The 27,151-nt window shown below is 50.4% G+C and overlaps 1 protein-coding gene across 3 annotated transcripts; it reads left to right on the forward strand.

The window, feature by feature from the left end:
* On the forward strand, positions 1-25,505 carry LOC118913109 (iduronate 2-sulfatase). Of its 3 annotated transcripts, XM_057495652.1 has the most exons (10): positions 2-274; positions 746-882; positions 1,493-1,670; positions 4,385-4,473; positions 6,929-7,129; positions 8,708-8,878; positions 14,455-14,581; positions 15,624-15,797; positions 19,078-19,260; positions 25,100-25,505. In XM_057495652.1, exons 1-10 carry the CDS (start codon positions 181-183, stop codon positions 25,102-25,104), a joined length of 1,359 nt encoding a protein of 452 aa, XP_057351635.1. In that variant the 5' UTR covers positions 2-180; the 3' UTR covers positions 25,105-25,505. The 3 variants fall into 3 exon arrangements, with proteins under 3 accessions (XP_057351633.1, XP_057351634.1, XP_057351635.1); XM_057495650.1 differs by lacking the exon at positions 25,100-25,505 and having other exon boundaries at positions 1-274; positions 19,078-23,856; XM_057495651.1 differs by lacking the exon at positions 25,100-25,505 and having other exon boundaries at positions 1-274; positions 19,132-23,856.
* The last annotated feature ends 1,646 nt before the right edge of the window (positions 25,506-27,151 follow it).

A 27,151-nucleotide genomic window follows, 5' to 3' on the forward strand; every position in this document is an offset into this window, starting at 1 on the left:
CGGGGCGCGCAGGCGCCCTCGCGTTCGGGCCGGCGCCCCCGGGCCTGTGGGGCCGGCGGCTGGCTCCGTCCGGCCGCTGCGCGCTTTCTCCTCGGGTTACCGACGCGGAGCCGGGGACCCGGCCCTCCCGTCGCAGACTGTCAGCAGCCGTCCCGCAGCGGCCGCGCAGGGGCAGAGAGAATGCCAACCGGCCGGGGCCTACTGTGGCTTGGCCTGGTCCTGGGCTCCGTCTGCGCCATCCTGGGGACCGGAGCGCCTGGCAGCTCGGCCACAGGTGCTGCCCTCGCCCAGATCTCGGGCTTCCCTCCCTTCTCCCCTGCCTTCCCTCCCTGCCTCCATTCCTCACTGCTTCTTTCCCTCCCGCCCGCCCGCCCTCATCATTTCTTCCTTTGACCCATCTTTCCCTCCGTCCCTAATGCTTTCCCTCTGACCTTCCCTCCCACCGCCCTTGCCTTCTCGGTTCTCCTTTCGTGTCGTCCCCCTCTCCCTCTCTCATCCAGGCTTGAGGCCACGGCCAAAGCCCAACCCTGTCGCCCAGGACCGGGGCTTTCTCTTTGCACCCCCTCGCTTCCTCTGTGAGGCACGGCCTTGAGGAGCCCCCTCCCTGGCTCTGCTGGCTGGGCCGCTGTTAAGGTGCAGGGGCCTCTGCGTGCCCTAACACGGGCATACTGTGGGCGGGTGGTTTTGGGTAGGGTTCGATGTCAGTGCAGGTGGTCTCACTGAAGCCTCTCTCCCCGCCGGGCAGATGCTCTGAATGTCCTTCTAATCATCGTGGATGACCTGCGCCCCTCCCTCGGCTGTTATGGGGACACGCTTCTAAGGACCCCAAACATCGACCAACTGGCGTCTCACAGCCTCCTCTTCCAGAATGCGTTTGCCCAGGTATGTCTGGGGACTTCTCGGTGTGGATGTGTGCCTTGTGCATTGAGGGTGGGGGGGGGGGCTCCCTTCAGCTGTTGGTAGATGACAGATTGTGCCAGGCATCTCCTTATTAGAGGGAGGCCTAATTTGGAAAGTGGCCGTTGAGAAAATCCACTTGTCCGCTGGCAAGGAAGCTTGTGCGTTCAAGGGCGCCCTTCCTCCTTGGACGGAGGGTGAGTCCTGGCCCCGGTGTGCTCAGCATGCCCTGCCTAGCTTTTTCCCTAGAGAGAGGATGGTCTAATGCTGACTGACATGGCGGTACTCCTCCCTGAGCCCCCTCCTGGGGCTGCCCCCAGGAGCCTTGGTTGTTCTGTGTACCTGTGAGACGCCATCACACACGAGGACACAGTCAACTGCTGGCTCGAGGGCCTGAGTCCTTCCCTCCCTCTCTCCAGACAGACTCATTTCTAGCATCTGGGTGAGGCCCCGGTCCCACTGGTTGGCTTTGAGATCTGCGTGACTCAGCTGCCAGGCTGTTTGCTGAGGGCTCTGGAGGTTGCCTGGTTACCTTTTGGCTCCCAGACTCTCTTGTCTTCTGAGGAGGTCTCCCTGTGCTTGTGCTTCCCCACAGCAAGCAGTGTGTGCCCCGAGCCGCGTGTCCTTCCTCACCGGGAGGAGACCAGACACCACCCGCCTGTATGACTTCAACTCCTACTGGAGAGTGCATGCTGGAAACTTCTCCACCCTCCCCCAGTACTTCAAGGAGAATGGCTACGTGACCATGTCGGTTGGAAAAGTCTTTCACCCTGGTACTGCTTCCTCTCCAAAGTCTGGTTCTGTCCTGTTTTGTGTCTGAGTACTGGGCTCCCCTCCTGGGGTTGGGGCTGTCCTTGCAGAGGCCTTTTGAGGCTGGGGGGACATCTCTTCAGTCACTGTTGAGTTTGCACAAAATGTTACTTCTCAACTTGGCTACATGTCCTCACCAGAAGTGAAGAAGGGTAGCAGGATTCTTTCTTCCTTTGGGAAACTAGTCATGGTGCCGTTTGGTTCCCTCTGCTCCAGTGGAAGGCAGGGCGCTGGCTGGGCAGGTGGCAGTGTTGGGAGTGAGTCCAGCCCAGCTCCTGACCCTCTGTACCCAGGGGGGTGGTCCCTGTCAGTCACGTGAGACCAGGGCAGCTGTGCTGACGTGCCTAATGAAGAGGCCGTGATTTGCTGGCGGCTATTGCCACCCTGTGAATCAGGTCAAAGAGGCGTGCAGGCTGGTGCCAGGGGCCACCAGTGTTGACTTTCAACACTGCCTGTTAAACTGGCTCTCTGTAATGCCAAAATGAGAATGCTGAAGCACCAGACAAGCTTCAAAACTTTTCTCTCTCTCTCTTTTTTTTTTACTTATTCAAATAATGCATGATTATTGGACCAAAAGTTGGGGGAGGGAGGAAAAGGAAAGGATGTATTAGTTGTAATCGCACCATGCTGAGGAGAACTGTATTTTGATGACCCCTTGTTCTGGGTACAATATTTTCCAGATTTGAGGTTTTCCTATATGTATGATTTTAAATTGAATGTTTTAAACACTGGCATTTCCCATGTAGTTACTTTTCTTGCAAAGTCAGTTTTAATGACAACATAGTAGTCTAACACGCGGATGCACTGTCCTTGAGTCCAAGATGTTCTCAGGTGTTCAAGAGTGTGGAAGTCTGTTGAAAACCTGAGCTCTCTGGACGGTGGAGAGAGAAGAGAAATCTGAGAGGGAGCACCGGACATAGCAGGACTGGAGGGAAAGAAGGGGGCGCTGGGTGGAGGGCTCATCACCACAGCACGCGTGGTGGAAAGAGCAGAGGAGGCTGACAGCCCTGGGTTCATATCCTGGCGCTGTCCCTGAATCTGTGCAACCCTGAGCAAGCTACTTGGCCCCTGGCAGCCTCTATTTCCTCCTCAGGAACTGATGATGATGAGAAAAATGCACCTCCCTTGCTGTTGAGGAGAGGATTAAAGGTGGTCAACACAGCAGCCGGCTTGTGCCTGGGCTCGGTCAGTGGTGGCTGCTGCTGTCCTCAAACAGGTCGTTCTCTGACAGGACAAGGTCTTGAGAGCAAAGACCTGGCTGACAAATGTGTTTGCATTAAGGACTGAGGGCAAAGCTTTTGTTCTCTGGCTAAGACCCAGCACTTAGAGCCTGATCTAATCAAATTATCAGGGGGAAGGAGGCCAAGCAACCCAACTCAGGTTCACCTTCAAAACTGGGCCCTACCAGCCCAGCCAAACATTGCCCTCAACCTGAGCTGGCCAGCTGGGTTCCAGAAGGAGGCCTCGGAGCCTGCCGGCATAACCGGTGAACCAAGGGAGAGCTACTGAAAACATTCAAGTCACAGCCCCTAACATAAGCAGTACCGTCCATAGAGAGCTCGGGTTTTCAACACGCTTTCACACTCCTGAACTACCTGGATTGGGGTGCTCCCCTGGGAGGTAACCATGGCAGCTGCAGCTCCAGCCTCCCCGAGAAGGAATCTGAGGCTCAGAGAGGATGAATGATTTGCTCAAGGTCCACTGCACGGCTAAGCAGCAGCAGAGCTGGGACTGGAGCCCAGGGGCCCGGATTCCTGGTGCCGCTGCCCGTGAGCTGTTCCCTCTGCCTGCAGGGATGTCCATCCTGGTGGTAACGTGTGACAGGGAACACCTGAGGGCAACCTGGACTAGGGTCCGGCACACAGAGCCCTGACGTGTCACTGTGCTGGTGACGCTCTTTCTCCCGTGGTTCTGCCTACGCTTCCCTCTCTGCTCCTCCTGGCTCATCCCCACAGGCAGCACCTCCCTTCACGTCCCTCACAAGCCTCCCCCAGCCCTGGAAGCGCCGCTGCCGACCCTCTCGGGACCACCTCATGCCTGTGTCTGCCCCCCACGCCCCACTCACACAGCACCCTCTGCTACTGCCTAGACAGGTGGCAGTCCTTCCTCAGAGTCCCATGTCATTTTCTCTTCCCCAGTAGTTGGTAAATGAGGGCTGGGGTTCTGCTTCATGAGGGGAGGGAATAAGCACTGAACCTGGAGGCCTGAGGCACGGGGTTGAGTCCTAGCTCACTCGTCTAATAATCTGGTTGGCATTGCGCAAGGCACTGACCTTCTCTGAGCCTCCCCGCCCCACCCAGCCCTTGGGGGCGCTGATGCCTCTGCCGTCTCCTTCCCAGGGCAGGTGAGGGGTTCCAGCAAGAGCTCTGCAGGGCTGCATTGCACTCACAGGCTGGCTGATGTCGCCCTTCTGGGTTCCTTCCTCAAAGCCTAGCACCTGCGGTCAGGGCTTCGGGGATGGGAGGTCAGATGCTCGGTCCTGAAGTAAGAGACCTAGAGAGGTGGCTGTAGTGGGGACTTCCAACTGGCCTAAGCTCCTGACTTTGTCGATGAGGAATCTGAGGCCAAGGAGAGGAGGTGATGCTTCCCCAGTTCACGAGAGTGTTAATTTTGGGTGGGGAGGGCATGAAGGAACCCTTGTGTTTTATTTAATGATTTTCTTTATTTTCCCCTCAAGGAGTATCTTCCAATCATAGTGATGATTCTCCATACAGCTGGTCTGTTCCGCCTTATCATCCCTCCTCTGAAAAGTATGAAAACACCAAGGTGAGGATGTGAATGGGGTCCTCCGCCTGCTCTGCGGAGGAGCCGCATTTCCCATCCAGCAAACCCAGGCTGACTGTTGTGTGTACTGCCTGTGCTTTCACGCTGGCTGTGCAGTGAGGTTTGTGGATTTTGCTTGTGATGAGAACTTGATGGAAACAAGTGTTAGGATCTTTAGCATTAGGTGCAGTGGGAGAGGTGGCTTCATTTTCGAAGCTGGTGGGTATGCCTTGTTCTAGAACCTTATGCTCTGTAGTGTGTTAGACGTATTTAATGGTTCCTTGGTGCTCACTCTGGATGAGGCCCTGTGCTGAGGGTTATAGGAGATGCCAACACCTAGAAGGGAGAAGAGAGACCCATGCTTCCAGAGCCTCGGCCCGGACTGGGAGAAAGGCACTGTTTCCATCTGTCAGTCTGTCTTGTCTTGTGCCTAATGATATGTCTAGCTACTGAGCCCCCTGATTGTGGTTTTAAAATTTTAGAGCATCAGGAAAAATAAGGGCTCTACAAAGCAACTTAATCTTGGTTCAGAGGAACCCTCAGTATATCAGTCAAACTAAATTCCATGTTTAAGAAACTCAGAAAACCAGCAGGAGAACTGAGAAATGGCATCTTCTTTGGAGGTTTTAGAGATATCATGTGGAGAACGGTGCCGACTTGGGTAGGCTTGGAAAGGTGGAGAGAGGCACTCTGAATTCATGACCACTTACCCTTTGTGAATGTAGTGAATGTTGAGGGCTCTGGCCTTTGGCTTGTGGCTTTAGTATTAACAGAATGAGATGGAAAGAGCCCATCTCAGGCCCTCCATTCCCTGAAGCCATCTTGCTGCTTTTTAGTGGGCTCGCTGGCAAATGCCAGGCCCCTGTTCCCATCCACCGCATCCATCTTCAAGGCCACCAAGTCCCCTGTTCAGTGCTGCACCTCATGGCATGTTCAGGGTGAGCAGGTGGTGGGCTGCCCTAGGCAGGGGAAGGACCAGAAAGGCATGCGCATGGAAGGATGCTCCTCCTTGAGATGGAGCAACAGCCACCGCTGCACTTGGGTTTTGTGAGGTAGAAATCGTCAAAACCGATTTGACCTTGTGGCCAGCATGGCCGCGCCTTGGGAAGTAAAGCAGCAGGTTTCCTTCTGTGCATGGCATAGTTGAGGATCTGGAAATTCCATGGACTGTCATCTTATCGAGTTGACTGTGACCCTGTCACTTACAAGCGTTATTAGTCTGCCTTTGAAATTAAAAACAGATTTTTTCCTTTTGTTTAAAGATTATTTTGAGATATAATTCACATACCATTATATTAAAAAATCACCCATTAGAGTGTATAGTTCAATAACTTTTAGTATATTCACAGTTGTGCAAACATCACCAAATTTATTTTAAGACCATTTTCATTACCCCAGAATGTAACCTTGTACCCGTTACCATTCGCTCCCCATTCCTCCTCACTCCAGGCCCTGCAGCTAGTAATCTTTCTATCTCCCTGAATTTGCCTATTTGAGACATTTCATGTCAATGGGCTCATACAATATATGACCCTTTGATGTCTGGCTTTGCTCACTTAGTAAATGAGGTTCATTTGTGTTGTAGCATGTGTCACAACTTCATTACTTTTTTATAGCCAAATAGTGCCCCACTGGGTGGGTATAGCACATTTTATTTATCCATTCATCAGTTGATGGACATTTGGGTTGTTTCCACTTTTTGGCTCTTGTGCATAATGCTGCTATTCACATTCATGTACGGGTTTTTGTGTGAACTGAAGCTTTCATTTCTCTTGGGGAAAATTCCTTGGGCACGTGTTTGTGTGGCTTTAGCGTTTTATTTTTTTGTGGTAATGTATCTCGGAATGGAATTGCTGGGTCATATAATAACCCCGTGTTTCACTGTTGTGTGAGGACCAGCCAGAGGGTTTGCCAAAGCAGCTGTGCCACTCTATATTCCCACCAGCAACACTGAGGATTCCAATTTCTCCACATCCTTGTCAGTGCTTACTTTCCATTTTTAAGAATCGTAGCTATCCTAAAGGGTATGAAGCGGTAGCTCATTGTGGTTTTGATTTGCTTTTCCATGATGACAAATGACATTAATTATCTCCTCATGTGTTTGTTGGCTATTTGGATACCTCCTCTGGAGAAACGTCTACTCAAATCCTTTGCCCACTTTTTAATTGGCTTACTCTTTTTGTTGTTGAGTTGGGGACACATATTTTTTTGGCTCGTCAGTTGACTTGGGTTTCCTTTAATCAACTGTGATCTCGTAAACACTGGTGGATTCCGGGCTTCTGCCTGGATGAGAAGCAGCACTTCTCTGCTTCAGCTCTATTTCCTGTGTGCCTGTGCAGTCTGAGTGGCTGATACTTAATGGGCTGGTAATAGGAATGTTAAAGCCGCTGTGCGTGTCACCTTCAACTTCTATGTCTCGCATCTGAACAGCTGACTTTGTATGTTTTTGTTTTGAAAGACATGTAGGGGGCCCGATGGACAGCTCCATGCCAACCTGCTTTGCCCCGTGGATGTGGCAGAGGTGCCTGAGGGCACCTTGCCTGACAAGCAGAGCACCGAGCAAGCCGTACGGTTGTTGGAAAAGATGAAAACGTCAGCGAGTCCTTTCTTCCTGGCCATTGGGTATCATAAGCCACACATCCCCTTCAGATACCCCAAGGTGAAGAGCTGGCTTAGGGCTCATCCGTCCAACACAGCCATGACAGCTGTGTTAGTGGTGGGAGGAGGGATTTGTGTAGTGAAGGCGGCCACCTCCTGCTGTCCCTGGTCACCGGAGATGCCTGATGGCGCTAGCGGACTCAGTGGTGTAAAGATGGGATTGAGAGATCAAGGCTAAGAAGTAGGCTCAGGACATGAAAGAATCTTTGTTAGAAACGCTTGGCTCTCTACTTCCCTCTGCTGGAGGGTTTTATTTCCTTTCCTTGACCTTTTTTTGTGAGCAAATGTTGGGTTGGACGGTGAGGTCATCATAGAGAAGTGAGGCAGAGCGGGCGGAAGTAAGGTATGGTCCTCGGGACACAATTGCAGGAAATGTGGAGCCCTCTTCTGTGATAGTCTTTTCCCCGACCCTGTCAGGTGAGACCCCGTAAAGCCAGGGCACTGCTGTGCTTGTTGGACGCTCAAATCCTGTGCCTGCATATATATCGTTCAGAGCACATAGTCACGTCCCTTTGAAAAATCTTCAGTTTTCCCCTGTCATGCTTTCCCTGGTCACGTGTAGTCCATTCTTTTGACATCACAAAGAATGCCTGTCATGTGAGATGAGGCTGGAGACTGGAAGGTAAGCTCTTTGACGCAGGAGGCATCTTGTTTGATTGGCCCAGGGGAATCTCACCTTCCTAACATGAGCTGTCAGCCTCCGGGACAGAGTGAGACTCACTTCTCCTGCCTCTTGTACAGAAGAGAGTCATCCTAGCGTGCCTGACTTGTCTCCTTTGGAAGGCTGGCTTACAAGGGGAGCCCTTGGCTGGCCTCTGGGAATCTGGATCTCGGGAGTGTTCCCACCATTTCCACAACTGCTGAGTGGCTCACTGTGCCTGGATTGCTTATGTAAACCCCTGCGTTCCTGCTGGGAGTCAGGGATTTGGGTGTGTGCAGGCAGAGGGTGCCTGGGTGACCAGCACCATTTAAAAACCCTGGGTGCTGAGTCTCTAATGAGCTTTCCCTTGGTGGTTGCTAATGTGTCCGCAGTATTGTTGCAACTTGCTGCTGTAGGAATTAAGCACATCCTGTGTGACTTCAATGGGAGGGGATGCAGGAAGTGGCTGCCTGGATCCCCCCAGGCTTCACCTCATGCACCTTTTCCTTTGCTGATGGTGTTTGGTATCCTCTCGCTGTAAGTAGTACAGCTGTGGGGATGACTGTGCCGCGTCCCGTGAGCTCTCCCGGTGAATTGCTGATCCTGAGAGTAGTTTTGGGAAGCGGCAGCACCTCTCTACACCTTCTCTAGTTGGACGGGGAGGTGCGGACAGGCACAGGAGGGCGTCAGTTTGCATGAGGGAAGAGAGCTGTTGCTGCCCAGTGTGTAGGAAACAAGATTGCGTGATGTCATTACCATTGGCGTCTCGTGAGAGTGGCCTCTCAGGGGGGGTGAGTTACCTGGGGAGTGTTAGTGAGGCACTGGGGGATGTGTCACAGACTTAGAGTAAAGGCAGTGTGAACACCGGTAGGGTCCCAGCCCTGTGCCTTTGCCAAAAGAGTGACATCCTGGTGGCTTCGTGTGCTTTTCCCCCCCAAGGAGTTCCAGAAGTTGTATCCTTTGGAAAGCATCCCGCTGGCTCCCGATCCCCAGGTCCCTGCTGGCCTCCCTCCTGTGGCCTACAACCCCTGGATGGATATCAGGCAGCGGGAGGATGTCCAGGCCTTAAACCTCAGTGTGCCCTATGGCCCAGTTCCTGTGGACTTTCAGGTACCAAGGATACACTTTAGGGTAGTATTGGGCTTGAATGGCATGATGTCGTTGGTGATGCCACTACTCCCTCTGTCATGTCTCACTCAGAACCTTCTCCGTGCAAGGTATCTTGTGAAGTGCTGGGACGGGGGTGGTCAGGAGGAGGTTAGGACATGGGAAGTGCTGGTCAGGTAAAGAGTCTCCCAGTCACCTGTCTGCACTTGCAGAGATTTGGTGACTTTCCTAGATGTGGGCATAGGGGTGGGGAAGAGGCCTGGGTGACTGTCACTAACTCATGTGGGATGGTATCTACTCCAGGTGTCAGTCTGTCAGCTAGAGTGGGGGGACACCTCCTGCGCAGCCCAGAATGCTGGGTTTGCTGGTACCTGAAGGTCCCCTCTGTGGGAAAGCCTCACGGGCAGCCATCACTCTCGGGGTGGCTTAGTGAGCAGAGCCTTGGTTGGTACACAGGGAGCTGGGGCTGTCCCTTTGCCGTGACGTGGGGGTGGAGCAGCCGCAGAGTCCAAATCTTCATGCTGACTCATCATCCACCCTCACCCTGGAGTACAGAAGACATATCGACCAACGCTATTTCCAGAATATTCCACATGCATCCCTGTCCTTCTGTTACCATGTCACCGCCAACAACATGGTCTGTAGTAGTAGGAAGAGGGCAGGATTTTCAGTGTGCTTCCCGGACCATCTGCACCAGAATATCCACAAGGGCTTGTTAGAAGCACAGAATGCTGGCTCCACTCAAACTTAGAGAATTGGAAGCTGGAGGTAGGGCCCCAGAAACTGTTTTTCTGAAAGCACAGCTGGTGGTTCTGAGGCATGCATGAAGTTTGAGAATCACCGCTTTTGGGTTAGAGTTTAAAACAAAACAGAACAGATGTCTCTGGCTATCCACACGTACATGGTCTCTGGGTTTGGATGGGAGGAGTTTAGCTGGTGAGGTGTGTGCATCCCTAACATCGCTTCGGTTCCTGAGTTTCGGGTGGCGGCGGTAAGAATTGACAAAGCGGTGCCTTTATCAGGCTGTCGCTTCTGAACTTCCCATCGCAGGGCTTCCGGGAGCCAGGTTGTGTGAACTGCAGCTCCGAGGCTGCACCTGGATGCCTTGCAAATGAGGCCGCTTAAAATGACCCTTTGAAATGGAGTGTGTGCCACGAAGGGTGCTGCTCAGTGTCCCGTGTGTGTGATCTCTTTTGGTCCCAGTGGGACCCTAGAGAGGCATCTGCTCTCTCTAGTGCCAGGTGAGGAAGCTAAAGGCACAGAGGTGCGGTGACTTGCCTCACATCGCACAGGTAGTGCCGGGGCAGCCAGGACGCACACCCCGGGACATGCAGTGCTGAAGCCCTGTGGTCTGTTTGGTTCGTCCTGAGCGGTCTGGGTTTGAATTCCTGTTGTGTTCCATCCCTGCTGCACAGCCTCTGTCAAGTCATTGTACCTCTCTGAGCGTCAGTTTCCTGATCGGTAAAATGGAAATGAGCTGCAGAAAGTCTTTCTGCGATGACATCTGCGTCAGAGGTTTCCAGTGGATATGATAGCAAACTTGAGAGCGTGTTTAGGGTGGTGTCAGCTGCGTGGTGAGGGCTCCTTCAGGTTCTCTTGTCCGCTCCTCACACCCTGCCTGTCGGTGGTACAGTTGCCTCGTCGGACACACAGAGTTGACAGTGTGGCCCAGAGGGCCTCCCTGGTGCTTGTGTGCTGGCTCCCTGTCCTACGTTCGCCTTGAATTTGGACCCTGCTTACCATCCTCTTGCAGCTTTGCCTATTTGTGCCCAGGTCTCCTCTCACTCCACTCTTGAGCCTTTCAGTTCTGTGCCCTCTTCAGTCCCCAGCCCTCTCACTGAGCTCCATGTGAGCCAGCGACTTCAGGGGCCATGCTGGGTAGTCTGTCACCTCCCAGGCCTGCCCCTCCTCCTTGATCACCACCCCGACCACAGTCTCTTTGTGCAGCTCCCTCACTCGTGCCCTCGTTCCCCACACTCCAGGGCAGGGTGTGGATGCCGACTCTTTCCCTGTGTCCAGGTCACTGCTGGGCTTTACCCCTTCCCCGGGGAGCTGAGGGCTCGGGGTAGATTACTTAACTGTGCTCAGCAGCCCCTCAGTGCCGATGCTTGCCCCCACCTGCAATGCCCTGACCACAGGATGATCCAGCCGCCCCCTCTCACAGCCCGAGTCCTGAGGCTGCTGGACGGAGTCCGTGTAGCTCTGAGATGGAGACGTGCTCACATGCCCAGCGTCCAGCCCCGGCAGCCCGTGTGGGCTCTCCACTTGGCTTCCTTCTGCCCTCCGCAGCTGCTCTGAACCCTTGCCACCCCTCTCCGGCCCCTTACACCCCTCTGCCCATCTCAGCGGATGACTGCGCTCCTATCTCAGAAACGGGCTGACGGAGGGCCCGCGGGAGTGCAACGCACAGGACGGACGTGGGCACAGACCCTCGTTGTGCCCCTTGCCATCTCTGTGTCTCTAGGCAGGTTAGTGAACCTATCTGCGCCTCAGAGTCCTCCCGTGTAAGATGAGAATGGGCGTGTCCACCTCAGAGGGTGGTTTAGGAGGAGCAGAGGGCACCCAGCAAGTCTTGAGCGAATGAGCACTCTTAGTCATCTCCCTCACTGCTGGCCCGAATTGTGCTTGCGTGTGCTGGGCTCGTGGCCTTCTCCCTAGTCTCCGAAAGAGAACAGCAGGGACTTGCCCTGACCCTGTGTGCCCCCATTCCTCCCCCTTCCCATATCTGTGGGCCAGGACACCCCCCTCCACTTCCATCCAGCTTCTCCGGCGGCTCACGGCCCCCCTGCCCCCGTCCTCAGAAGTACTGCTCTGCTGCCCCTGCCTGCTTCTCCTCCCTTCCCACTCCCTTGCCTGCCTCTCCAGGGAGAAAGAGTGAAGTGTGGTCTGCTCTAGCTGCATCCATGGCCTCACCACCCACGTGTTCTTCACCCACCTGTGCCCCGCCTTCTGCGTCCCCAGCCTACTCGCAGTTCTCTCGCCCGGGTCGGCGCTGACCTTGCTGACAAATAAAACCCACTCTTTGGGTCCTGACCTTCCCTGAGTCCCTACTGCTTTCTCGCTGTTGACCAGCACCACCCCTTCTGGAAATGTCCATCTCCTGGGAGTCCTTGCCAGCCCTCCTGGGTCCTCTCTGCTCCAGTCCTCATGGCAGGCCCCTCTTTCTGCCTCAGGAGGTGCTGCTCCCCAGGGTCAACCCCAGGGCCCCCACTGTGTCCTTTTGGCCCCTGCTCCCCAGCTGCATTCACCTGAGCCCTGCCGACGCTGACTCCTGGAATGACCCTTCCGGCCACAGCCCTGCTCCTGGTTTGCAGACATTCGTCCACTTGGCTGCAAGAGCCATCCCCAGGCCAGTGCCCACGGAGACCTCCGTTGCATAGGCCCCGTGTGACCGTACCAGCACGCCTGCTCTTCCTCTTGTCCTGCCTGCCTTGCCTCCTCCTCTTGTGGCCCCCCACCCCATGCCGTTGAATTGTGCCACCAGCGGAATGAGAAACCTAGGCTCGCTGTTGGAGCCCTCATCTTTTTCCCTGTGTCTGCTTCTTCCCTCTCCCCACTCCTACTTGATCTCCCTAGGTTCCTCTGAAATCCTCACTGTCTCTTGCTCCTTTGACACATTGTTCTGGAACATGCAGTGGGTCTGGGGTTGGCGTGCTCATTCAGCAGGTGTCTGTTGAGCGCCTCCTCTGTGTGCCTGCCAGTGCAGTGATGCAGTGCTGCTTCACGCTGAGCCCCTGGAGCTGGCTCTGGGCTGTTGCCGGAGGGCTCTTACTCAGCTGCACTCACGTTGCCTTGGCTCCTTGCCTTGAACAGCCTCAGTGCCTCCTTGGCCCAGCCTGGACCTCCACTCCTGAGATGGGCCCGGCAGGCCCATACTGTTGGGCCCTGCTCTGACTTTTCAGCAACTTCTCCCATACCTTGACCCTCCCGTTTGATTGTCCAGCCCCGCTCGCTGGCTGGCTCACTCGCCCCAAACACGCCCTGCTGTGTGCTGACTCCACGCCTTTCCATGAACTGCAGCCCCTGTTTACAGTGTCCCACCCTCACCTCTCCTGACTGCCAGCGTCTCTTCTCAAATGCCGACTCCTCTGTGAAGCCTTCCCTGATTCCCCAGGCCGGCTCTGAGGGCTCATTGTCCTGTGTCGTCCCTGGGCCCCGTCTGTGATACGTGTGTTTTCTTGTCTCCGTGTCGGTGTCCTCAGTGGGCAGGTGGCTCACTGAGGGTGAGGACCACACTTGTTTCTTGCCCTCTCTCCAGAGGCCAGGGGCACATGGTGGCAGCTGGGGCTGGTCTGATAGACCTGGGGCTTCTCTGCTGCTCAACGTTGGTAGGAGTGGGGGAGTCTTCTTTTTCTTTCACATCTGTGAGCAAGGCTGGGAGTAGAGTCAGCCCAGAAGGGGCCACGGCTCTTCCTGTCAGTCCTTAGCCTGGCTGCTCCCGAAGGCCTTCTGGGGTTTAGGGACAGTGGAGGGTACACTGATTTCCCATCCCTCCATTGCTCTTCTCCTGCCTGCTGGGAATTTGTTAGAAATGAGCTTCACGTGGCAGCCGCAGTCTGTGGGGATACGCAGCTACCACCTTCTGCTGGGCTAGAACGTGGGCAGAGGAGAGACCCACCAGTGGCCATTTTCATAAATGATACCGGAGCCCAAGTTCTTAGTGTAGAATCTTTCCTTTATACTCACTTAGCTTTCACGCATATGGTCAATAAACCATTATCTGTGGAGAGCAAGGCCCTGTGCTGGGCATAGGCAACACAAAAGTCAGCCAGCACATGGGTGCCCATTATCCTGCAGTACCACTTGGTAACACTTCAGTGAGGGAGTTAGCAAGTTGTTTCTTTTCAGAAGGCCAGATAGAAAGTACCGTACACAGAGGGCCCGTACCTCATTGGGTGTGGGGTTGTTGCAGATGTAATTAGTTAAGTGATGGAGTAGGGGGTTCCTAATCCAGTGTGGTTGGCGTCCTTACAAGAAGAAGAAGAGACACACACATAGAAAGGAGGCCGTGTGACCACGGAGGTGGAGATTGAAGTGGAGGCGCCTGCAAACCAAGGGATACCAAGGACTGATAGCCAGCACCAGGAGCCGGGAAGAGGCAGGACTCTCCCTGAGCACCTTCAGAGACAGTGTGGCCCTGCCAACACCTTGATTTCGGACATCTTGCCCCCAGAACTGGGAGACAGGACTTTGCGGTTGTTCAAGGCCCCCAGTTTGTGGTACTTTGTTACAGCTGCCCCAGGCCGTGAATACAGCTGTGTGGGGTCTTTGGCATGATCCTCAGCAGGGTTTGGAGGGACTGAGGGATGAGTACGTGGCCATCTCCTGAGACCCGTAGGAACGTGTGAAAGAAGCAGGAAGGAATAGTACATGGCCCGTCCATCCGCTGTGGTCTGTGTCCAGATTTCACTGTGAACGTGTGGGCGCGGGGACCCCGAGGTCGGGAAACACGTATGCTGTGTCAGCTGAGAGAACCGTCAAGGGCATCGGCGGAGGCGCAGGCTTGCGGTGTGTCTGCGTGGGCCACTCCACAGCCACGCACATCGCAGCCACCCTCATTGAGTTTTCTTCATTCGCAGCGGAAACTCCGCCAGAGCTACTTTGCCTGCGTGTCGTACTTGGATACACAGGTCGGCCTCCTTCTGAGCGCTTTGGATGCTCATCAGCTGGCCGACAGCACGATCGTTGTGTTTACCTCGGATCATGGTGAGCATTTTGAAATGCCCTGGAAAGGCACCCAGAAGGAGTTGGACTTTCCGGTGAAACATGCATTTCTAGATTGCCTTGAACCCAGGCGTGTCCTCTTTGGGGAATGGCCAGTGCTCTGAGTCTGGGGTTTTGGGGTGCTTTTACGATCACCTTGTTAGTTCTGGGCCCTCTCGGCGTGGAGGAGGGGCCTCTTTCGGGTCAGAGGAGCGTTTGGATGCGTGGGTGGAGGTGGATGGGCAGGTGGGGGGGACCTCGGAGCAACCTCCCTTCCCTCAGTGAACTCAGCAGGAACCCTCCATTTGTGTGTGGGGCCCTTTTGACCCCCAGTTCTAACCTAGAGGGGGGACCGAGGACAGCCCTGGCAGAGCTCACCAAGGCCCTCAGACCTGGCTCCTCCCCTGCACCCTAGCCCCACTGTCCTCTCTGCCAAGAGCCTAGAGTCCGCATCTCTTTGTCTCTTCTAAGGCAGCTTTCTCCTTTCTCCAACAATGGGAATGTCTTCTTAAAAAAATTCTTTGCTTGAAAAATTTTAAACACGCCCAAGAGTAGAGAATGAACAGCACCCGCCACCTGGTCCCCATCTCCCTGCTCTCTCCCGTGACCCACTCATGGCGGTCTTGTTCGTCTCACCCTCACCCGTTCCCCTGCCCTGAATTGTTTCGAAGCAAATCTCAGGTGGTTCAGTTTTCTGAACAGTATCTCTAAAAAATCTGGCTCTTTGGGTTTATAACCATACTACTGTTACCATACCTGGAAAGAGGAAAAGAATTCTTTGCTATCAAGTATGAAATGGGACAATATTAGATCAGAGCATGTACTTATTGTAAAGGTTTCCTCACTTGGGACAAAACTCTAACTTCAAATAAAGCAGTGTTCAAGTGAAGTCAACCCTTTTGTGGTAATTCTGGAGGAATTTCTTCTAGCAGATGAGTTTTTGCTTCTCCTGGTTTTTACAACAGGAAATGAAATGGTGTCTAGAATGAACAAGCTGTGATGTGGTTATTCATTTTCTGTCATTCTGTCCTTCTTTATGAACCAGGGTGGGCTCTAGGTGAACATGGAGAATGGGCCAAATACAGCAATTTTGATGTCACTACTCGTGTGCCACTGATGTTCTATGTTCCTGGAAGGACAGCTCCACTTCCTGAGGCAGGAGAGAAGTTTTTCTCTTACATCGACCCATTTGAGTCCATCTCGGAATTGGTGGAACCAGGTATTAAAATATTCTGGGCTGATGTTGCTTGACACTCATAGGCCCTTTAGTTTATGTGTAATCCGCCTCGCCTAGTCAGCGTGGGGGCTTACCCAGTGCACCTGGGTCAGGGAGGAGCGTCAGGGCCAGAGCTGACGAGTCCGGTGCCTGTCCACGAGGAGCCTTGGAGAGGGGACGCCAAGGCGGCATTCCCAGGGTTAGGGGGGCTATCACATGGTGGGTGTAACAACAGTATGCTCTGGAGCGCAGGAGAGGCAGCGGACTCTGCCTGGCAGGCGCAGCCCCCCTGCACGTGAGCAGAACCCCATTAGCCGCACGTCCTGGCAGGGCCTCGGTCCTTTGTGAGGCGGGCACATGCCATTTTGGCAGCTCAGCCATCTCGTGAACCACTAGATCTGTAAAGCTTACCTGGGGGCGCTGCTCCTGTCCTCCCCGATAGTGCAGGGCAAATTTACTTGGACATGTGCCAGTCCTTCCAGGCTTTGCAAACAACACTGACGCCTTCTCTTGTCTACGCTGAAAACCCGGTCTTGCAGCCATTCCTCCAAGGGAGTGTTAGACCCCTGGGTGTCCTGGTCTCTGCCTTCCAGAAAGCTCTAGTTTGAGAGAACGTTTCCAGAGTGTCCCTTGGACAGGAAGACCCTCCGTGCCATGTGGGCGGCCTGTGTAGGTTCTTTGTGAGTTATCTCCTGACTCCATCTGCTCACTGCAGAGATGAGTCATATATTTCAGGTGACGTTCGTACTTTTGGGGGCACTTTTTCCAGAACTCTGCTAACCCCAGTTGAGCCCTTTCTGGACTTCTGCACTTAATCCATCTTTAACATCTAATCTTGCCTTTTATATTGATTCTCGGCTTACATTTTTTAAATAAAAAAAAAGCTGTCTTCTTTGTTTAATTTTCCTTGGTTCTGGCCCATCCTTCTGGCCTTTCTGGATCTTTCTGGGTTTGCTTTGCACTACCCAACTTTATTTTCTGCACACTTGATTTTTGTGTGCTGCGTGCTCCGACTTCTTTCATGTCGTCGATGAAAAGGTTAAGCAGTTTCGAGTCATGATGAGCGCCCTTTGTCTGTCTTCTGACAGGTTGAGAATCTTTTTTGAAACTTCTGTTGGGAAGTGTTAAACAAGCTGTAAATTCATGTAATTGCACTGTCGTCATCCCGGTCATTTCCAAGTTTTATCTCTAGCCTGCGTCTCTTCCCTGAACTCTGGGCTTGGACCACCAACCGCCCACTCCCCTTGGCCAGTCTGACATGCTCATAGCTGAGCTTCATACCTTTCACAGTAAGCATTTCTTTTGACCCTCCTCCCCTTCTCAGGAAATGGCAAAGTAATGCAGGCCACAGAACTGTGGAGCCATCTCGACCCGTCATTCTCTGGTGCTCCATGTGCACTGTGCAGGCTGTCAGCAGGCCTTGCGCTCTCCCTTCACCGTCTGTCCGTACCACTTCTCATCACCTCGTGCCGCCATCTCGGACCACGCCACGACCATCTCCTGCTGGGTCATTATAACGGCTTGCTTATGGTGTCCTTGGTCCCCTGCTTTTTCCTCTTCCCGGTAGCCAAAGTGATCTTGTGAAAGCCTAAGTCAGGTCATGTCACAGCCCTGCTCTGCTTCCTATGCTCCCCTCTCAGTCTTGAGTAAAAGTTCTTTCAGGGGTTGACAAGGCTCAGTGTGATCTGGGGCCCCATTGTCTCCCTGACCTCATCTTTTCACAAGCATCCAGGGCAGATGTCTTGTGCAAGGGCCCACAACCCGGATTGGTCCAATTGCTTCTTCATTACTAGATTCAGGGTAAGCATTTTTGACTACATGTGAGGTGGTACGTGTGAGGTGGTATGCCCTCAACCAGGAGCACCTCATCATACCCCATTGGGGGCACTGTATGCCGGCCTGTGCCAGTATTAGTGATGCCAAATTTGATCACCTGGTTAAGGTGGTCATGCCCTACAGGCCTTGCCATTGTAAACATATCTTTTTAGAACTTTCTTTGCTTTTTTCTTTTTTACTTTACTTACAAATCACATGTATGGGAAATAAAATCAGGTAGTATAAAGCACAAACTCCTAAAGATCCAGGAAAGCTAGAATGATGGTCTGAAGCCAAGATAGATTTTAACAGGGATCAATATAAACTGCAGGATTTAGACTTTAAATGGATCAACCACAGTGAGGTATCATTTCACACACTTTAGGATGGCCGTTATCAAAATACACAGTAGACAGTAGCACTGGCGAGGATGTGAGGACATTGGAACCCTGGCACATTGCTGGTAGGGGTGGAAAACTGTGTATCCACGGTTGGAAACGGTTTGGTGGCTCCCCATAAAGTTAAATGTAGAATTACCATGTGAGTCAGCAATCCCACTCCTAGGTGTATATCCCACGGAATCGAAAACGGATCCTGAAACAAAAACTTGTACCTGGATGTTCATAGGTGATTCACAATAGCTACAAGGTGGGGGCAACCCAAGTGTACATTGACAGATGAGTTGGTGAGCAGAATAGGGTCTCTCCATACAATGCAGTATTATTCAGCCTTAAAAAGGAAAGAAATTCTGGTACGTGCTAGAACGTTTATGAACCTTAAGGACGTGCTCAGTGAAAGCAGGCAGACACCAAAGGACAAGTACTCTGTCTGATTTGTTTCTGTGTGGTCCCTAGAGGAGTCAGAGTCATAGAAACAGAAGTGGAGTGGGGGCTGCCAGGGCCCGGGGGGAGGAGGACACGGGGTGCTAGTGTTTAAGGGACAGAGCTTCAGTTTTACAAGATGAAAAGAGTACTGGAGACAGATGGTGGGGATGGTAGCACAACAGTCTGAGTGCCCTTCATGCCACTGCGCTGGACACTAAAAATGGTTGACCTGGGAAATTCTATGCTTGTATTTTATCATCACAGTAAAAAGGAGAGGGGTCAACGCAGACGTCGGAAAAGAGTAATCTGTGGGGCGATCTGGGAGAGTCAGAGTATCCCGTTCCTCAACAGACTTTCACCCAGTGCTGTGGACCTCCATTGGTGATCCTGACCTGGATCAGTGATTACCGGAGTGGTTCCAAATATCAAATCATATTTTAAGTGTCCAGGCTGAGGGCACCTTCTTTTTACATCCTCCTGCTGGGTGAGGTGCTGTGTTGGCGTCATTCCTAAAATTTGCTAAAATTAAATGTTGTAAAAGGAAAAAGTCCTGTGGAGCCTAGCCAGGCTCCTCTACTCCTCCTGCCCAGTTGCAGCGGGTTTCTGTAACATAACCTGTTCTGCTGGGTCGCTTCCTGTTTCAGGCCGGCAAGTTGTGGACCTCGTAGAACTTCTCTCTCTCTTCCCCACGCTCGCAGCACTGACGGGACTGCACGTTCCACCTCGCTGCCCTGTTCCCTCCTTTCACGTCGAGCTGTGCCGAGAAGGCCAGAACCTTTGGAAGCATTTTCAATTCGATGACCTGGAAGAGGACACGTATCCCCATGGTAACCCCCGTGAGTCGATTGCATATAGCCAGTACCCCCGGCCTGCAGACTTTCCTCAGTGGAATTCTGATAAGCCGAGCTTAAAAGATATAAAGATCATGGGCTATTCCATTCGCACAATAGACTACAGGTACACTGTGTGGGTTGGCTTCAGTCCCCATGAATTTCTGGCTAACTTTTCTGACATCCATGCAGGGGAACTGTATTTTGTAGCTTCTGACCCTTTGCAGGATCACAACATGTATAATTACTCCCAGGGCAGAGACCTTCCTGGACCACCGAGGCCTTGAGTTTTGCCAACTACCCAGAGCGTATATTACGCACTCCCTTCCAGCTGGTGAGAGAAGGCGTTAGAGCTGGTTGTTTTGTGATTACACATAATAATGGAAGCAACCTGAGGGGTAGGCAGTCAAAACATGCATCAACAATTTGGTCCAGAGTACGTAACCGCCGAACCTCTTGATTTTTGTCTTTATTAATTTCTGATTGGTCTAATTGCAGTGGGGCCGGGCTGAACCTTTCTTTCCTTTTGATAAAACCGTCATAGCTTACGTACTGAATGAGTGAGTACAAAGTGAGCACGGTGAAATTGTCGTACCTTTATGACATGTTAAGACCGTAATAGCCAGACATAGCCCTGTACTCAAGAAAGACTTGGATTATTTGTGGTACTTAGTGCATGTCAAAAAGTGATCATCTATCAAACTAGAGTGAACACTAAGTTCCTGGTTCTTTTGCTTATGATTTAATAATTGAGCCCAATATATTCAACACATGTCAACATTTATAATTCACGTTTCTTTTAACATGTAAAGTTAAATAATAATGCTAGATATCAAGGTCTTAACGTTTTATCTTCAGTTTTTGTTTCTAAGATTGCAAAGTTTCAAAATCCTAAGCAGGATTATGCATGAAGTGACTCATGTGGAATTTCCACATCAAATAATAAATAATGTAAACTAGTGAACTAGGGGCATGTGATGTATGGGACATGTAGGTAAAATTTTCCAGAGATTTTTTTGACCCAAATCATAATTTGTTATAATATGATCGTTGAACCCAAAGGCCACCTAAGAAAAGGCACTGTTATTCACAATGGCAAACATTCAGAGAATTGAGCCACTCAAAACCTTGTGAGTGTTCCGTAGCGATGGTTGGCTGCAGACATTCATTTATCTAGGGGGCAAGAAATACTCTTTCAGTTGATGATTAAAGACAACATCAATTTCAAGAAAGTCTAAATTATTTTGAGCCCTGTGAAAGCTTTTCATGAGTATAATATTTGGTTATTTCTAATGCCCCAGAATGTAGTTCTGTAGTGCCCGGATATGAAAGTATCCAGAAAGGTAGGTGGTAGTAATAAGCTTAGCTTATGTTATCTTAAAACTGGTGGAATAGTCACAGCTCATTTTGACATGTTGAAGCCAGTCAGTTATCAGTAGTCGTCAGAAGGGTCAGCTGCTTTCTAAATAAACATTTAATGCAGTCCTGCATCAAAGTAAGTTTTAGGAATTCTCTCTTTATGAGTGCTTCAGTCTTTAAAGGTAAATGTTTGTAAAACAAAAATATAGCAAATGAGGTTAAGTTACTGCAGTGTTTTAAGGTGGAACCAAAAAAGACAAGATAATGTATTAGAAGATTCCTTCAAATCAGTAAAATTTCAGATTGTTTTTTTTTTAATCCCCCGCTGGTTAGCCCGCAATCGGGGTACATATAGTAACCCTTGATCTTCTAAGTGATGAAGTGATTTAGTAGTGTGGCAACAACAATTTCTGCTTGAGACCCCCTTCGTCTTTCCTCATCCTGAAGCTTGTCTCTCTTCCAGAAGCCTCAGCTTTGCTTGTAGCTGGCTTCCCTCTGTCTTTTCTTTCTCCTTTCTACTCGTTATCACTCTCATCATTTCCACTAAGACTTTAACAATCCTGTCTGTAAAGTCCTCATGACGTATTTTCAGTGTATTTAGCTTTATCTCCTACTGCACAGTTAAAGTTTTACCACAGGCTCTTATTTCACATCCATTTGTTGCTCCTGTTGGCTCTGATATGTATACTTGATCATTTTTTTCTCGCTTTATTTCTTGAAGCACAGTTTTAGTATCAAAAATCTCCAAGTTCTTCACTTGCTGAAGTTGTAAGCTGAGAGCTGTGCCAGAGGAGGCTGAAGTGACATGCACGTCAGATATGCAGCTGCCACGTTGGCAGTGGTTCACCAGAGCCACAACGGGTCCGGGTCTACACGGGGCACTACCGTGCGTTGGTGTGTCTCTACTGGAAGCGCTCCTGTCTCTTCTTTTCTGTGTGAGAACACAGCCTCAGAGCACTTCCAGCGCTCCTTAGGTTTCAGTTTTGCTCAGCCCCCCCTTACAAACCTCTCCTTTTAGAAGCAAGGGCTGTATTTCACACCTGATGGCATGCTCTTCTAAATCATCTTACGGGTTATGGCTTCTTTTTGTGTGTTTGACACTGAACCCAATTTGGAGCCCCTTTTTGTGTCCTTTGGCATGTCTGCAACCCGTTGGGATGAACAGCCTCTTTGTAGTTTTCAGATGTCAGAGCTGACTACCTTCCTTATCTTGACTTGGCTTAGAGAGAAACCGCATCCTCGTTGCTTCGCATAACCTTTCTCCAGTACCGCTTAGCTGGAAATGTTTTATGAATAGCTCTCCATTCACTGATTGTGGAAAACTCACCCATTTCACTTGAGCAGGGGTGCTTTTATGCAGTTCAGTTGAAACCAGAACTAGTGATCCCAGACATTTTGAGTAGCCCTAATGCAGAGACCCGCAGCTGTCAGGTTCACTGGAACCACCTCACCGGCTTGTTAAAACCCAGTGTGCTGGACCCTCCGCTCAGAGGTGCTGATTCAGTACCGCTGGGGTGGACCTGACAATTTGCATTTCTTGTCACTGTGCCCGCAAAGACCACACTTTGAGAACCACTGTCCCTAGGTGTGTGCCAATTTTCGCATTGACTAAATTAATTAAAATGAAATAAACATTTCAAAAGCAGAGTCTCAGTGCTCTTGCCATATTTCAAGTTCTTAATAGCTGCATGTGGTTAGTGGCTGCCATACTGGGCAGCACAGGTCTAGCATCTTTCTGTCAGGGCAGAAGGTTGGTTGAACAGAGCTGTCCTAGACTGACTGAACTTGAGCTGGATCCGCCTGACTATTGGCGAGTTTTTCCTGTGGGCTGACCTTCTACCCTGTGTCTGCCCAGAAAGACTGGTCTGGAGGTGAGTGAAGGATCCTTGGTTTAAGCAGAGCGTAGGGCATTCACTCTGGCAATCAGCCTCTTCCTCTCCACTCCGTGGCCATCACCCCAGCCCTTCTTACCTCCTTCCCCAGTAGCTTACCTCCCCTCCTCTTTCCTCCCTTGACCCTCCAGAATCCACGTGTCTTCCTGAAAATCCCCTTTGATCCTGCCCTTTGAGAACACCGTCAGTGCCTACTACCAGGTCCACACAGACCTTCACTGAGCAGTCAGAGTCTTCCCTGACTCCACAAGTCCCCTTTCCTTGGCTGACCAGTTTGAGTACTGGTCCCTGACTCTCCCTTGCCAGTTCCTGCCTCCCCACTCACCTTCCTTGTCCCCACCCCCGTCGTCATCCATTCATGACCATCCTTCACACTCTGCTCCCAGGCCCCCACCTTCCAGAGGCTGAGGGCTTGTGAACCTAGACTATATGGTGGGATGAAATGAACATCACTAAAGGACCTTGTGGTCACCTTACTTGAAAAGCATATTTTTTTTCTGATCATAAAATTAATGTGCCAATTATAGAAAAACTGGAAGACGGAAATGTAGTAAATGCTGAGAGAACGCATCCGTCTTTTTTACCCCAAGGCAGTCACTTAATATCTTGTCTTTTTTGGGGCGTGAAATTTTTACGTTGCTGTGATCATACTCTATGCTTCCTCGTGAATTTTTTTATTCTTACTTCTTCAGTAAGTATTGTATGTGATAGATTTTTGCAGAGATACTTTATGCTGTTACTAATACATTTCGTTGTGCAGTTTTATCGTAATTTACTTGACCTTCTTTCAATTAGTAGGAATTTAGATTATTTCCAAATTTTCAATATTGTAAATAATGCTATGACGAACAACTTTGTGAATAAAGTGTTTTTATGTATTTCACATTACTCCCTTAGGCTGGCCTCTCAGTACCAAATTGTCAAAAGCTTCTCTATTTTGACCCCTTTCCCCATTCTCCTGCTACCGTCAGAGAGTCAAATTAAAAATAAAGCACATACATATTTGATATCTTGATCTGGACAGTGGAAAAAATAAAGCAAACAAGCGTACAAATAATTAAAATCTTCAAACCAAGCCCAAACCAACCACCCCTGATGAGAACAGGTGAACAAGTGGCATCCTGCTATCCCTTCGAATGCTTTGCTTATTTGTTAGTGACCTTGATCATCGTTGTCGCTGTATGGTTGTTGGGCATTTGTACTTCCAGTTGTGTGAATCTGCCTTGAAGTTTTGCTTATGGGTTTTACTCTTTAAGTCATGAAAACAAATGACTCTTTTCCTATTAAACATGGGGACCCCTCCCAGTCTGGAGATCAAATAAATCCTCACTTCCCTTTGCTTTTTTGTGGTTTGGTTTTACACTTAATTTGCCCTGCTTTTCACCCCACTATCAGTCCTAGATGCTCCTGAAGTAAGATTTGGAAAATGTGGAAAATGCTGAGGATTGTTATGGAGGGGCTGCGTTTGTTCTTGGTTCTTGTCCCTGCAACAACAAAGAATTGAAGGGCACAGACACAATAGTGAAGCAGAGTCAGAGTTTTTTTTCTTTGAATACCTTCCAAGGGAGGAGCGGTAGCCAGAGTCAAGGTAGACAAAGGCAGGTTTCTTGAATAAATCAGAATGGAAGGAAACACCGAGGGAGGAAAGGGAAGCTCATGGAACTGCCGCTCGGCATAGGGCATCACCCCAGCCGACTCCTAAGGCCAGTGTCACGTGGCGTCTAGTGTCTGCTTGGGTCTGCACGGCGTGGGAGCCAGGCCCCCACCACCCCAGGTTTTGAGAGCTCCGCAGAGCACTGGACGGAGTGAGATTATGTTCTGGAAAGTTCCCAAAGGCAAAGAAAAGAGATTTTCAGGCAGGCTACTAAAGAGTATGATCGTAACAGCTGCAGTTCTGTCCGGGTCACCCAGGCGACAGGAATTTGCAAGCCCAAATCAGCTCTCAGTAGCCCCTCCCTACTTATCCGAAGTAGGACAGGGAAAGCGACACAGTCCAAGAAAGGCGAGGGTGGGCAACCGCAGAGAGGAGATGCGCTTAAGGATTTAGGGTCGGGTTTTACAGGGCTTTTTGGGGGAGGGGTCAGCATAAGGCTTGATGTGTATGGGTGATTCATAATTCCTTTGGAGTTTTTGTCTCAAGAATAGGGTTATTTAGGTGACTGTGTTGATTTGGGACTTCGGTATTCTTTGTCCACATAGGTTTATTTACACTTCCTAGGTCTGTCTCCTGCCCTGGTTACAAAGTTACTCGATTAGGGGCTGGAGGAAGAGGAAAAAACAGCAATAGGTTAAGTTAGAGAATAAGCTGGGCCTTTTAGCAGGCTAAAGTAAATGTTACAATGGCACGATCTAACTTGATACAACGAAGATGCGGGGCTGTGCTGGGATGCTTTTCTTTATCTGGGGAATATCCGGGCGTTCTAAGGTACTCCTGGCCTTTGGAGCGTCAACTCATTAACTCATGAACTCTGTAAGTCCTTTCTGGCTCTCTGGTTTTATCTGGTTAACTCTTTGAGTCCCTTTCAGTGGACTTTCCTGGCCTTATTCTCCCTCCACCTGCTCATATCTATTTTTCTGCCTAACAGGATGAAAAGATGCCCGCCCTCCAGAGTATAGCCACTATTGACATTTGTGTATCTTCTCCTGCTCTTTTTCATGCCTGCATATATATGCGCACATATGGACGTTTTTATCTTTACACAGCTGAAATCTACCACAGAGAATCTTGTGTCCTGCTTTTTCAGTCTCAACGTCAGCATGACTGTCCAAGCCACTGATGGTGCTTGCGTAGCAGTTGTAATGGCTGTACCACCCTTTCCCACGTTAACCTTTTTTTTTTTTTACTGAAATTCTCAAATTTTTGTATGCATTTAAAAAGATTGTGGTATGATAGGTGTAACATCTTAACTGTTAGTTCAGTGGCACTGACTCCATCCCCGTTGTGCTACTGTCACATTCATCCATCCACAGAACTCTTTTCCTCTTGCAAAACTGAAGCTCTGTCCCCATTAAATATTAGTTCCCCGTTCTTGCCCTCCCCCAGCCCCTGGCGATCAGTTTGACTTTCTGTTCCTATGAATATGACTACTCTAGGGACCTCACAGAAGGACAGTCCTACAGCACTTGTCCTTTTGTGACTGGCTCCTTTCACTTAGAATAATGCCCTCAAGGTGCATCTGTACTGTAGCCGGTATCAGAATCTCCTTCCTTTTTAAGGCTGAATAATCCATTGTATGGAAAGACCACATTTTGTTTATCCATTCATCCATCAGTGGACACTGGGGTTGTTTCTACCTTTTGGCTACGAAAATAATGTGGCTGTGGACATGGGTGTACACATATTGGTTTGAATTTCTGCCTTTAAGTCTTTGGGGTGGATCCCCAGCCTACATTCATCTTTAATCTCTTAAAAATTTGTGCTCAGAGATGAGCAAGGTGACTGAAGGAGGACAAGATTTTTCTGAATTGATGGCAAGGGCCCAACCCCACTGATGCCTGCCAGGTTTCCAAGCTGTCTCACTTCACTGTGCGGTGCTTTGGGTATAAATTCCCAAGTGGGGCTCAGCCCCTTCTCCTTGGCCAAGTCCAAGCTGCAGATTACAGCTCCTCTGAGGAGAGTCTCAAGTTCCGGCCTGGGATCCTGTGATGAACTGGAACCCAGCTGCTCCCCTCGGCTCCACCCACCGTCTTTATTGGCCTTGGGTATAGCCCATTGGGGCTGAACCTGTGGTCAGCATAGCCCCTTCCCACCCCAGTGTACCTGGTGCCCCCTTGGCTTTCCCGGGCACTCTCTCTTTCTGTGCACGAGAGCTTGAAGCTGAGAGGGCTGTCACTAATTGGTGCCCTTGGGTCACCCATCGTGTTGCCCTCACTGCTCTTGGGACTGTCACGGAGAACACTGGAAAACCTGGACTGGATCACTGACGGAAGAACCAAGCGGCACTCGGAGGTCTTGGGGTGCTGAGGTTTATTTCACCCCGGCGGGCCCAGAGGGGAGTCATCTCCCAAGGTCTGAGCCCAGTTCTTCCATATCCTTAGCCACAATTGTCACAGGTGATCATTTTAATTTTAGCCATCAGGGTATGTGGTTTTACCTCAGTGTTGTTTTAATTTGCATTTTCTTAATGTCTGAAAATATGGAGTATCTTTTCATGTGCTTATTTGCCTCTTGTACAGCTTATTTGATGAAGTGCCTGGGGTTTCCTTTGCCATTTTAAATTGGATAATTTCTCAGTTTTTAGTTATATAAGTCCTTTATACATAGTGGATACAGGTACTTTGTCAGATAATATGTTTCCAGAATATGTTCTCCCTTTTCGTGGCTTGACTTTTCATTTTTTGAGTTGTGTCATTCAGAGAGGAAGAGTTTTCAATTTTGAGGACGTCCAATTTTGTATCCTATGTAGGAAATCTTTGACAAACCCTGGGTGACAAGCATTTTTTCCCCTGTGCTTTCTAGATGTTCTGTAGTTTTGGCAATAACATCTAGGTCTGTGATCCACTTCATGTAAATTTTTGTATATGCAGTGAGGTTACGTTTAGGTGCATTTTCCCATCTATCCAGTTGTTGTAGCACCATTTGTTGGAACACAAATCTTGATTGAATTGCCTTGGCACCTTTATCAAAAATTAGCTGA

The sequence above is a fragment of the Manis pentadactyla genome, chromosome X, assembly GCF_030020395.1.
Source record: "Manis pentadactyla isolate mManPen7 chromosome X, mManPen7.hap1, whole genome shotgun sequence".
Taxonomy (NCBI): domain Eukaryota; kingdom Metazoa; phylum Chordata; class Mammalia; order Pholidota; family Manidae; genus Manis; species Manis pentadactyla.

Excerpts from the sequence above, each read along its gene's own strand:
- LOC118913109 (XM_057495650.1), top strand. The coding sequence starts at position 181 with ATGCCAACCGGCCGGGGCCTACTGTGGCTTGGCCTGGTCCTGGGCTCC. Across the intron at positions 275-745 it reads GCCTGGCAGCTCGGCCACAG|ATGCTCTGAATGTCCTTCTA; the intron begins GTGCTGCCCTCG and ends CCCGCCGGGCAG. Across the intron at positions 14,582-15,623 it reads TGTGTTTACCTCGGATCATG|GGTGGGCTCTAGGTGAACAT; the intron begins GTGAGCATTTTG and ends TTTATGAACCAG.